At 40.6% G+C, this 14,065-nt stretch overlaps 1 protein-coding gene across 1 annotated transcript in view; it reads right to left on the bottom strand.

Moving 5' to 3' along the window:
* Window positions 1-3,622: 3,622 nt before the first annotated feature.
* LOC132627017 (uncharacterized) overlaps window positions 3,623-14,065 on the bottom strand; it is a 13,670-nt gene continuing 3,227 nt past the window's right edge. The window contains exon 3 of the mRNA XM_060342066.1: window positions 3,623-3,939. Coding sequence (XP_060198049.1) covers window positions 3,862-3,939 — 78 coding nt within the window. The 3' untranslated portion in view covers window positions 3,623-3,861. The remainder of the gene's footprint in view (window positions 3,940-14,065) is intronic.

The raw sequence follows: 14,065 nt of genomic DNA, 5'->3' as shown, positions 1-14,065 counted from the left end.
AATAGCTCCAAGTTTAGAGGAAGATTTGGACATGTCGTCTGTTTAAGTTCATGCTCCAGAGCTATTAGTAAGATTTGGATATCTACTAAATCAGCCCATCTGTTCCTGCACTTGTCGGACAAAATATGGATTCTATCCTATCTAGTACAATATTTTATCTGCCAAACTGAATTAACATGAAAAGTCTTTGCACTATCAGCTTCCATTCAAACTGAGATTTCTCGCAGATGTGTGATTAGCAGCGTTAAGATCAATCCACCCTAATGCCTAGAATGGAGCTAAAACGACAAGCTTACTATTTAGTACCAGACAAATTCGTTAGCAGTGAAATAAAAGTATAAATATCTAGTTTTACTTTGAATTTTCATAGTAGGTATCCATTGGCGAATTATACAGATAAACAGTATATGTCCACCATAGTCTCAAGGGTTGGTGATGGTACGATTGCAAAGATACACAGGTTGACAGGAAAAAGGAAAAAGGAAAAAGAAGAAGAAGACAGTTCCCCATAGCACCCTTATGGCATGAGCAAAGACGTGCTTCAAAATTGTTGTTGTTGTTGAGAGAAAGCTCATTCAGTTATTTGATGTTGATATTTAAAATTCGTGTAGGAAGAGGTCTTTCTTAGATGGTGATGATTGTCCAAATTATTGTGAGACACCATCAAGTGATAGCGAAGAATTACCGAATAATGCAGAAGTAACCGATGATGATAATGATGACGAAGAGGTCGATGTTCAATCTGGTATGCATCAAGCAAATTAATAGAAATGATGCAAAGTCCGATGCTAGAAAACCCAATTCCCGAAAGCCTAATGCAGTGGCATTCTGACCATATTCCATATCTTGACAATCTTCAAGGTCGTGCGGATGTCTTTGTCTTCACCAGAGAAGATGATCAAAGTCGTTAAAAAATGTGGAAAGAACCGGCCGATTTATTAAATGATGATTGCTACCTTGAAAAGGGCATGATGTTCGAATAAAAAAGGCATTGCAAAGGGCAGTCAAAATTTATAGTTATAAGGGAATGAGGGAGTATAGGGTTGATGATTCAACCAGAACGATATGGAGACTAGTTTGTAGACGACAGTATCAAGTCTGTCAATGGATGCTTCGGGGAATTGTTAAGCCTGATGGTATGATGTGGGTTATCACAAAATTCCACCAACGTCACACTTGTGATATGGGAGAAAAACGAGCAGATCATTTTAATTTAGATACAAATACGATTACTCAAGACTCAAGTATTACTTAAAGACGTTGCCAAAACCCCAAGGTAACCTATTCGACCTAGTTCATTATAATTCTTAAATCAATTAAATTATCATTGCTAAATGTTGTTTGTTTAAATTTGTGTAGGATCCCCATCAAAGATTGCATTAGAAATGTTTAGACAATATATCATAAAACGATAAGCAAAAGAAAGGGATATCTCGGGCGTAGGCGTGCTTTTGAGATGATTTATGGAAATTGGGAGGGCTCTTTCCAGACGTTGCCGAGGTATATGGCAGCTCTACAAAAATTCAATGCTGGTATTGTTGTAGAGTGAAGGCTTCTGCCCGATAATATTTTCAATTTAGTGTTTTAGACATTCAAACCATGTATTGATGGGTTTGCACACTACCGTCCAGTCATATCCATAGATAGCACGCATGTATATGGTGTATACGACATCAAGCTACTGATTGCAGTAGGAATGGATGCCAATGGGTCGATATTCCCTCTTGCTTTCGCAATTGCTGCTAACGAGAGCAACGAGACATGTGGGATGTTTTTGACACATTTGAGGCGGTATATTATTAAGGATCGTATGGGCATATGCGTGCTATCTAATCGACATCAAGGCATATTGCACAATATGTCTACTTTGGAGGGGTGGCAGCCTCCCTTTGCTTACCACCGCTATTGTTTAATGCACATAAAGGCAAATTTTCAAACGAAGTTTGGAAACAGCACACTAAACAAATTGATGTAGGCGGCTGCGATGGAGCATCAACAAAAAAAAAATGGCTTGTAAGGATGAAGATGATCAAGGCAGTGAGCCCAAAGGCATATAATTGGTTGAAGACAATCGAAGTTGAAAAATGGACATTATATGTTGATGAAGGCAGGAGATGGGATATGCTTACAACAAACAGCTCGGAGTCATTCAATGATTTGCTAAAATCTGCTCGGGGACTGCCCGTTACTGCAATGGTGAGAATGACTTTCATGTAAGTAGTGGAGCGGTTTGTGACAAGAACAAAGCATGCCAAAGCCATATTAGCAGAGGGTGGAAGATGGATGCCAAAACCTAAAAAAAATGATGGAGCATAACAGAAAAAAATATGAACTGCACAAGATGACCGAGTATAACTATGTTGAATGTGTGTATGAAGTCCGGACAGGTTATTACCAAGGTCGGGGAGGAAACTTACATACCGTGTATGAGGGCACGAGAACGTATAATTGTGGTAAGTGGCAAACATACCATATGTTGTGTTCTCATGCCGTCAAGTGTTTTAAGGCAATGGGAAAAACGTTATCAAGTTATGTGGCATCGGAATACAGCGTCAAAAGTTACCTTAAAGCATATGCCGGCCACTTCTACCCACTTGGTGATCAAGCTTATTGGCCAAACGAGCCATTTTTAATGGTTGCTAACAAGGAGTACATCCGTAAATTGGGCACTAACGCATGAAGTCGGATTCACAATCAAATGGATGTTAATGATAGGACATACTCTCGCAGGTGCTCTATGTGTAAGGAGTTTGGCCATGATAAGCGTTTGTGTAGCCTATGAGGCCATGATGGTGCAAGTACGTCTCGTAGTGGGAGAACCTCTCGTGGTGAAAGAGCATCTCGTACTTGAAGTATTATTTTAAATATTTTGTTATTGTAAAGAATGATGTATTATTTTGTTATTGTAATGAATTATTTTGAACCTCTCATATTGGATGAATTACTTTTGAATATAATATTTATTTTTGTACATTCGAAATAAAGTAATGCCTTGACTAAAAAATAAAACACGCCAATCAACACCTTATAAAATAAAACACTTAAACCTAAAAATAACAAGATTCAAACAAACAAAACTTACTTCGGGACACTTTACAACCCCTAAAACGACGATTCAAACGTTTAGGTATACTTGATGTAATGAGCCGACATTATTGTCAGCAAAAAAAGATATCTAGTTCTATATAAATTATTAATATTTCGGAGTTTGAAACATGACTAATCTTGATCGAAGTACGAAAAAACGTGAATTTGAGAACTTTAAAATTGTACAAAAAAAAAACCCCAATTGCGCACTAAATTAGTGCACAAAGGGTAGTTTGGTTACTTTTTTTTTTTTACTGGATTATTTTGGTATCCGAACCCACTTTTTGGGTCATTTAAGTTGCGGACTCCTACTAATCAGCCCACCTGTTCCCTGCACTTGTCGGACAAAATATGGATTCTATCCTATCTAGTACAATAATTTATCTGCCAAACTGAAGAGTCTTTGCACTATCACCTTTCATTCAAACTGAGATTTCTCGCAGATGTGTGATTAGCAGTGTTAAAGATCAATCCACCCTTATGCCTAGAATGCAGCTAAAACGACAAGCTTACTATTTAGTACCAGACAAATTCATTTGCGGTGAAATAAATGTATAAATATCTAGTTTTACTTTGAATTTTCATAGTTGGTATCGTATGGCGAATTATACAGAAAACAGTATATTTCCGCCATAGTCTCAGGGGTTGGTGATGGTACGATTGCAAAGATACACAGGTTGACTGGAAAAAGGAAAACGAAGAAGAAGACAGTTCCCCATAGCACCCTTATGGCATGAGCAAAGACATGCTTCAAAATTGTTGTTGAGAGAAAGCTCATTCAGTCAATGCGGTTGCAATCTTCTTGTGGATGGCCTCAACACCAAGACGAGGAGATAATCTAGGAAGTACCTCCTGCGGAATACATTCTGAGAATTAATAGCTCAACATTTTGTAATTTGTCATAGACATCATTGTATAAGTGAGAATAATTGCAAGAAATAAACCAAAGGTTCACGGGGTAGAGGATATATAGCCTATGGCAGCTTCAACTCTTTATGGAGACCTTACAGTTCGTACAAGGCTTGTCACAGCTCTGTATTCAAGATTTTCCATAGTCTTATTTCTTTTCCCATTCTCTAGCCTTACTAGACCCAATTAGTCTTGACTGCCGGAACCAAATTATCAAAAGACAAATCACCGGTTTGATGAAATTCTAGAATACCTTAACAATTAGAGAGAGAGATATGGCAAACAATACATTATCCGTTCAACAAATATCTCAGGTTTAACAGCTTTCTAATAAATTTACAGTAATTCTAACATAAGAAACAAATCCCTCGTGTTAAGCTTAATTTTTCAACCGTAACTTCCTCAAAAGAGAGCACTCACCTTGCACAGCATTGTAATCATAGCCACTTTAAATATCTCATAACATTGAAAAGGATAACTTTTTTCTTATTCTTTAAGGTATAATGGACCAAAAGTTTTAGACCGATACATATCTGTTTAGTCAACAGAGAAGGCATGATCAAAAGAGAGAGTAGAGAAACCAGCGATCATGCATATGGACAAAAGGAAGACATTTCCCGCAAGTAGATACAAGGTTATCCCAATACTCAATGGTTATTTTATATGATAATCAATCCACCAACTATGCCTCAATTCCAAACTAGTTAAGGTTCGGTATATGAATCCTCTATATCCATCCTGCTCAATTCTTGTCCAATTCATTTTAATACTAAATGTCTTTTAACGCAGATTATGATTCTTGTAATAAACTAGAAATTCTCTTAAACTCACACTTACCTCTACACGGGCTTACAAGTATCTATAAGACAAAGGACTTTGACAAGCACCGAACTTCATGTAGTGTAACAAAAAAACTAAGCGTTAACGTACACTATTTCACATTATTAGACATCCACAAACAACTTCCTTCCATGTGATTTAAGTTTATCTCGTCCTCTTTTAGATCCATGGAACATCACAATGCCAAATCTATTGACAGGTGCATTTGAGAAAAAACATATTGAAACAGAGGGGGTATAATTTAAAATATTTGAATACTTTTTGAACAACATAAAAATTACTTATCTAACTATTATCAGGATTAGTTATGTCATTTTAGTATTTTTAATCCATGTATTACTAATACCCGCATTCTATCCACATTCTATCCCGCATAAATAATATATCGATTCCCGCATAACTTATACATGTATTATTTATAAGGAAAACAAAAAGGAGCAACCACATATTGTATAAGTTAATGATGATTCCCATGTGGAGATTAAATCTCCTCCAACCCAAACTAAAGATTATATAATTTAGAGTTAATGATCAAAAATACATTTGAACTATCGCTTTTTCGCGAGTTTCAAACCCCAACTATCAGTTGTTCCGTTGTTCCCTTTTCCTACCTGAACTATCACCATCTATACAGTAAAACACACCTCAACTATCAGTTGTTCCCTTTTCCAATCTAAACGAACGGGTGATAGTTGGAGTGTGAAACTCGTGAAAAAGTGATAGTTCAGGTGTATTTTTGAGTTATCCATCTGCAAAGAGCATGCTTCTCTAGAATTAGTGCTTCTCTAGTAATTCAAACACCTCAACTATAATTTAGTGCTGATTTTTATGTGGAGATTAAATCTTCTAAAGCTCCAACCAAACGACCCCTTAGTCTTTCCATTGCTTCTCTAGAATTATCATCTGCAAAGAGCATGCATCACACAACCTCATCCTCAATAGTATTAATTAACTCACTTCTAACCAGGAACAACTACAAGTACAAACTCAAGACAGATTCTTGGTATAAACCCATGGTTATGAAAAAATCATATGTATCTCATCTCACTGTTTTGACTGTGGAGAGTTTTTTTCAGTTTCCCCATAATTTTTTATTCTCGAATCTTCATCGAGATGGGGCAGCTGAATAACTTCCAAAGTTCATGGATCTTGCCTAGTCCTATCTTTGAAAAGAAAGGTGCACTAACTAATAGTATCAAAATTACTCTTAACTTTCTGATTTTGACGGAACTTAGGTCCACGAGTTACAAAATACTCAATCAAAAGTTTCAATATAAAATTACTGAGCGCACACACACTCAATACACAGCTATAGCTTATTACAGCTTATAAAGAGATGAAGAAAATGGAGTATACAGATACTTGGGAGTTACTGCAACAAATGATACAAACTATTACGCTTACATGCAGCTGCATTTACCTTTATTCCATAAAACCACATGAAAGTTTTAGATATCAAACAAAGTACAAGCTACAAGATTTGCAAGAGATGCTTTATACAAAATTGGTTTCAATCTCCTGCACTATTCAACAACGGTAAAGCTATATTTACTTCATCTATTTCTGATCTCTATCAATGATAAGAAAATCCAATTCATGGCATCTCCAGATTTTTCCATCATAACCCCACTCTGTTATTCTCTTCCCTTATAAAAGTAGGATTTGGAATTTCTAACTCTTACGTGTGACAGCAAAGGAGAAACAATAAAATAGAAACCAGATCTTACCATACATAGCTTCTATAGCGGCTGAACTTTACAACTCCATGCAAGTTGCAACAAGAGCACCGGAGTTAGCACTGGTGTGACATTACTGGATTAATACCAAACAGACTGAGGATTGAATACAGATGCTATGGCTGTACAATAGGAAGAGACCTAAAAACATGAAAGGCAAGTTCTAGAGAATGGTTGTAAGAGCTACATGGGAGAAGATGTTTTTTTTTTTTTTTTTTTTTGACAATAACCTACATGGGAGAAGATGTTGGACCTCAAAGGCCTAACATATCCACAAAATGAGTGTTGTAGAATAATATCGTTGCAGATGGTTTATTTGCCATAATTTATGCAGATACCCAAATGCTCCATTAGTAATGTTTTTTTTTTTCTAAAAGTTCCCTATGATGTTTGAAGGTGCTAAGAGAAGACAAGGTAGAGCTAATACCATATGGGGGAAATTGTCTCAAAAGACCTACAATCTCATGGAACTAATGTGGACTGAGCTAAGCAATAAAACACATCGGAGCAAAATCCTTGCTGGCTATACCACTTTATTGGTTAGCCGGTTTCTTTTTCCTTGTTAAACTTACATTTGATTTTAGCCTGACTAGAGACTTTTAAGTTAGTGTTAGACTAAGGAAACCTCTAGTTCTAGAAACCACTACTTCGTCTCAAACGAGAAATAATTTAATGTTTTTTTTTTTTTGATGACGACGAAAGACAAATTATTTAATATTGGGATGAAGTGGGCTTGAATAGAGAGAAACGAATATAGCGGAATCATATTACTGACCTCAACTATTTTGGAATAGCCATGGTTGATCAATTGATTCTTTTTATAATTGCGAAAACCTCGAGGGCTAGTGGTGCACGGTTCGAAACCAGGGGAGACAATGGATGAATGATTGATTTTATAGTAGTTGAATCTGGGACAGGTTATATCTGCTACACAGTTTACATTCTTCTGCCAATAATGTCAAAGGAAGTAAACGCTTTGGAGGGATTTTGGAAGTGAAGTTTTGTGAAACCAGCTTTTGCTTGCATTAGGCTCGAGTCAGGTTATATATTTTCGAAGATCGACTGAGACATGATTTAAATCAAGCAGTTTTGAGACTTCCGATGCCATCTTTTAAAGATTTTCCAGCTGGCTTTAAGTATCAGCTTTATGCCTGAGGGGGCATAATCTGCCGTTTTGGCCAACTCTCCAAGCAGGCTTCAGTAATTTTGGGTCACTTTTTCTATTGTTGGGGTTATGATGATATTTACTCTTGGGATCTTTTACGGGGTTGAGTGTCATAGAAAGATGCCACTAGCCCAGACCCCTGGGTACAGGATTAAGTTCAGGTTCATTGATCATTGTACTTCTCAACATATAAGAATGCTAGCTCCTTCAAGTGTTCAAGTCAAAGTTCAGAAATCATAGGAGCTAGTACCAACCAAGTGCTTCAATCATCTCATCTACTAAAAATAGTAATAATTCATATTGATTTTGGCCTTGCATTGTTTCCTTCATAGACAGCAGAAAAAAAACTTAATGGTCAAAACGTTGTACGTAAAAAGCAGAGTAGAATTTCTTTTCTTAAATTTGCAATATTTTAAATTTCGAAGCAATCTATTATAGAAAACCTGTAACTGCTAAATTATTTGATTTTTCCCAGCAGTAAGGGGAAGCACTTGGTGAGATATTCAACCAGCACGTCTGTCAGTTTTTTTGTTTCCAAGCAGTAAATTTACTTAGGGATTTATAAATAAACATAAATATTATACAGAAGCCATCCATCTTGTGAGGAGACTGGTGGAGCAGTATAGGGAGAGGAAAAGGGACTTACACATGGTATTCATTGACCTAGAAAAGGCTTACGACAAAGTCCCAAGAGAAATCCTATGGAGATGCTTGGAGGCTAAAGGTGTACCTGTGGCGTACATTAGGGTGATCAAGGACATGTATGAGGGAGCCAAAACCAGGGTAAGGACAGTAGGAGGAGACTCAGAGCACTTTCCAGTTGTGATGGGGTTGCATCAAGGATCAGCTCTTAGTCCGTTCTTATTTGCCTTGGTGATGGATGGATTGACGCGGCAAATTCAAGGTGAGGTGCCATGGTGTATGCTTTTCGCGGATGACATAGTCCTGATCGATGAGACTCGTAGCGGAGTTAACGCTAAGCTGGAGGATTGGAGACAAACTCTGGAGTCTAAAGGGTTTAAGCTGAGTAGGACCAAGACAGAGTACTTAGAGTGTAAGTTTAGTGAAGCACCTCAGGAGGCCGGCTTGGAAGTGAGGCTTGGTACCCAAGTCATCCAGAAGAAAAGTAGTTTCAAGTATCTTGGGTCTATTATGCAAGGCAGCGGGGAGATTGACGATGATGTCACACATCGTATTGGGGCAGGGTGGATGAAATGGAGGCTTGCTTCCGGAGTGCTATGTGACAAGAAGGTGCCACCACAACTTAAGGGAAAGTTCTACAAAGTGGTGGTTAGACCGACTATGTTGTATGGGGCGGAGTGTTGGCCAGTTAAGGTTTCTCACGTTCAAAAGATGAAAGTTGCTGAGATGAGAATGTTGAGATGGATGTGTGGCCACACCAGGAGTGACAGGATTAGGAATGAGGATATTCGGGACAAGGTGGGAGTGGCCTCGGTGGAAGACAAGATGCGAGAAGCGAGATTGAGATGGTTTGGGCATGTGAAGAGGAGAGACACGGATGCCCCAGTGCGGAGGTGTGAGAGGTTGGCCATGGATGGTTTCAGACGAGGTAGGGGTAGGCCAAAGAAGTATTGGGGAGAGGTAATTAGACACGACATGGCGCAGTTACAGCTTACCGAGGACATGACCTTAGATAGAAGGGTTTGGAGGACCCATATTAGGGTAGAAGGCTAGTAGATAGTCTCATTACCCTGCCTTATTAATAGTCGCATTATCGTAGTATAATTTCTTGTGCTCTAATTTATGCTATTATGCTATTATCTGTTATTTCCTGTGCTTTGATTATTCTATGTTATCTGTGTCGCTTGCGTTACTTCATTTCCATATCGCTTTGAATTTCTTAGCCGTATCTGACCTCTTGTTATGTTTTTATTGAGTCGAGGGTCTCTCGGAAACAGCCATCCTACCTTGGTAGGAGTAAGGTCTGCGTACACTCTACCCTCCCCAGACCCCACGTTGTGGGATTTCACTGGGTTGTTGTTGTTGTTGTTGTTGTATTATACACTACACTTTTGGGATTCGATCCCCTCCAGTACTAAATGCTCTAGTATTTATCAATAGTCTGTTGGATTAACACCATGTAGGCTACTTAAATTATTCATGGTTTAGATGCATTTATCTTTTATGGAAAGTAGAAAAGAAAGATGCAATAGTTTTAATGTTATCAGCCAACAGCTAACTTCACCCACCCAATTCCACCACCAAATTGCCGGAAACTGCCACCCAATGGCCTTTACTTTTTTGGTAAAGCGCCACCCAATGTCCTTTACTGCCTCCCATACCCCATCTATTGCATTCTTATCATTCTTGTTCAATCTAAGACTCAACCTTTACTCACCAAATCACAGCGCTCTTTTGTTTGTCCAAAAAGTCTTAGGCATCCCTGGTGAACGTAATGCTCTTGAGAACCCATTCAACTCTATTGGAACATGTGAATGACGACTCAAACAATTCAAGTAGCTATTGTTTGCTAGGTAACTCTTTCTCCTTTGCTCTCCAACTCTCCAACGGTAAGATCTCCTCCCTCCCTCCCCCACCCCACCCGCCACCCCGTCAGGCGACCAGACCGCATCACTGTTCAGGTAACGCCGGCCACTTTTCCGGCCAAATTTACTTTTTTCTCTCTTCCCTTTTCTTCTTCTTCTCTTCTCCTTTTTTCCTCTTTTTGAGCTGCTTCTGGCGCTGCCAGAACACAGCTGCGTCATCGCCGGAGACTTTTTCCGGCACCATTTTCCGGCCAGCCCTCTCTCTCTCTCCTTTTTTCTTTTTCTTTTCTTGTTCTTTTTTTCTTCCCTCCCCCCCCCCCCCCCCTCCCCCTCTTCTCCTGTTTCAGGTCTCTGTGAGCAGAATTCCGGCAGTGAACAGTAACTCGGACGTGAACAGTGTTTTCCGGCGGCGACCAGGTTCAGTTCAACTGGAGTTGGTACCTCCGGTTGCCATATCCATTATTTGTCCATACACTTGTAGTTATATTTTGCTAACTTTAGACTTTTGAATAATTTATTAGTTCATACTCATTTTCGTGGCTTTGCTTAGTGATGGTAGACTAGGGTCATGTTCTCGTTCGGGGACGGGAGCGAGGGTTAGGAGGGGTAAGTGGGTTAAGGGAGCGTCTAGGTTGAGAGTAGGATCTTGGAACATTGGGTCGTTAACGGGGAAGTCCATAGAGCTAGTTAAAATTCTTAAGAAGAGGAAGATTAATATAGCTTGTATCCAAGAGACCAAATGGGTAGGTCCTGAAGCTAAGGAGGTAGACGGGTATAAGCTGTGGTTCTCTGGTAGGTCGAAGTATAGAAATGGGGTGGACATTTTAGTAGATAGTGGATTAAGGGATCAGGTGGTAGAGGTTAAGAGAGCCACTGATAGGATGATGTCGATTAAGGTGGTCGTTGAAGGACTCACTTTGAACATTATTAGTGCATATGCGCCGCAAGCGGGCTTAGGTGACGAGGAGAAGAGGCGCTTTTGGGAGGATTTGGACGAATTAGTGGGAGGCATACCGCCTACTGAGAAGCTATTTGTGAGAGGTGATTTCAATGGACACATCCGGCCTATTTCGGGAGATTATGATGATGTGCATGGAGGCTTTGGCTTCGGGGACAGGAATGGAGGAGGAGTCTCACTTTTGGATTTTGCAAGAGCTTTTGGGTTGGTGATAGCCAATTCGAGTTTCCCAAAGAAGGAGGAACACCTGGTAACCTTCCGTAGTTCGGTGGTTAAGACTCAGATAGACTTTTTACACCTTAGGAAGGATGATAAAGGTCTGTGCAAAGATTGTAAGGTCATTCCGAGCGAATATCTTACAACCCGACATAAGCTCTTGGTGATGGATTTAGCAATCAAGATGACGAGGAAGAAGAGGGTCGTGGAGGACCGACCTAGGATCAGATGGGGGAGTTTGACCATGATTAGTGCCCTGGAGATGGGAGAGAAATTGAAGGATATGGGGGCCTGGGATAGTAGTGGGGATGCGACCAGTATGTGGGATAAGACGGCTAGTTGCATTAGGGTGGTAGCAAGGGAAGTGTTAGGGGTCTCGACAGGTAGTCGTGGTCAGCACCGAGGGGACTGGTGGTGGAATGGAGAAGTTCAAGGGAAGGTGGAAGCAAAGAAGGTGGCGTATGCGAAGTTGATAGAAAGCAAGGATGAGGTGGAGAAGTGGACGAATACAGAACTGTATAAGATGGCGAGGAAAGAGACGAAGTTGGCGGTTTCGACGGCAAAAACGGCAGCTTTTGAACACATGTATGCTGAACTAGAAGAGAAAGGAGGGGACCAGAAATTGTTCAGGCTAGCCAAGGCGAGGGAGAGAAAGGCACGTGATGTGGATCAAGTAAAGTGCATCAAGGACGAGCATGGCAAAGTATTGGTAGAGGAGACTCCCATTAGACGGAGATGACAGTCATACTTCTACAAACTCTTGAATGAAGGAGGGGACAGAGACATTGTGTTGGGAGATTTAGAACATACAGGAAGGCGTCACGATTTTGGGCATTGCAGGAGTATTAAGGTTGACGAGGTTAAGGGTGCTGTTCGTAGGATGCGCAGGGGAAGAGCGACCGGACCTGACGAGATTCCTGGGGAATTTTGGAAGAGCGCGGGCCCGGCAGGTTTGGAGTGGCTGACTAGGTTGTTTAATGTCATCTTTAAGACGGCATTGATGCCCGAAGAATGGAGGGTGAGTGTAATGATCCCTCTATACAAGAATAAGGGAGATATCTAGAGTTGCAACAACTATAGAGGTATCAAGCTGCTAAGCCATACTATGAAAGTGTGGGAAAGAGTGGTGGAGATGAGGGTGAGGAGAGGTGTGTCTATTTCAGAGAACCAGTTCGGATTCATGCCGGGACGCTCAACTACAGAAGCCATCCATCTTGTGAGAAGGTTGGTGGAGCAGTATAGGGAGAGGAAGAGGGACTTACACATGGTATTCATCGACCTAGAAAAGGCTTATGACAAAGTTCCAAGACAGATCTTATGGAAATGCTTGGAGGCTAAAAGTGTACCTGTAGCGTACATTAGGGTGATCAAGGACATGTATGAGGGAGCCAAAACCAGGGTAAGGACAGTAGGAGGAGACTCAGAGCACTTTCCAGTTGTGATGGGGTTGCATCAAGGATCAGCCCTTAGTCCATTTTTATTTGCCTTGGTGATGGATGGATTGACACGGCAAATTCAGGGTGAGGTGCCATGGTGTATGCTTTTCGCGGACGACATAGTCCTGATCGACGAGACTCGTAGCGGAGTTAACGCTAAGCTGGAGGGTTGGAGACATACTCTGGAGTCTAAAGGGTTTAAGTTGAGTAGGACTAAGACAGAGTACTTGGAGTGTAAGTTCAGTGAAGCACCTCAGGAGGCTGGCTTGGAAGTGAGGCTTAGTACCCAGGCCATCCAGAAGAAAAGTAGTTTCAAGTACCTTGGGTCTATTGTGGAAGGCAGCGGGGAGATTGACGATGATGTCACACATCGTATTGGGGCAGGGTGGATGAAATGAAGGCTTGCTTCCGGAGTGCTATGTGACAAGAAGGTGCCACCAAAACTTAAGGGCAAGTTCTACAAAGTGGTGGTTAGACCGACTATGTTGTATGGGGCGGAGTGTTTGCCAGTTAAGATCTCTCACGTTCAAAAGATGAAAGTTGCCGAGATGAGAATGTTGAGATGGATGTGTGGCCACACCAGGAGTGACAGGATTAGGAATGAGCATATTCGGGATAAGGTGGGGGTGGCCTCGGTGGAAGACAAGATGCGAGAAGCGAGATTGAGATGGTTTGGGCATGTGAAGAGGAGAGACACAGATGCCCCAGTGCGGAGATGTGAGAGGTTGGCCATGGATGGTTTCAGACAAGGTAGGGGTAGGCCGAAGAAGTATTGGGGAGAGGTAATTAGACACGACATGGCGCAATTACAGCTTACCGAGGACATGACCTTAGATAGGAGGGTTTGGAGGACCCAAATTAGGGTAGAAGGCTAGTAGATAGTCTCGTTATCCGTTCTTATTAGTAGTCACATTACCGCAATATAATTTCTTGTGCTCAGATTTCTGCTATTATCTGTTATTTCCTGTGCTTTGATTATCCTGTGTTATCTGTGTCGTTTGCACTATTTCATTTCATATCGCTTTGAATCTCTTAACCTTATCTGACTTCTTTTTATGCTTTTATTGAGCCGAGGATCTTTCGGAAACAGCCGTCCTACCTTGGTAGGAGTAAGGTCTGCGTACACTCTACCCTCCCCAGACCCCACGATGTGGGATTTCACTGGGTTGTTGTTGTTGTTGTATTGTTTGCTAGGTAATTATGTATTAACG

This window comes from Lycium barbarum, chromosome 2, assembly GCF_019175385.1.
Source record: "Lycium barbarum isolate Lr01 chromosome 2, ASM1917538v2, whole genome shotgun sequence".
NCBI lineage: Eukaryota > Viridiplantae > Streptophyta > Magnoliopsida > Solanales > Solanaceae > Lycium > Lycium barbarum.
The sequence above is the reverse complement of the archived record's forward strand: the minus strand, read 5'-3'. Positions and strand labels throughout refer to the sequence as shown.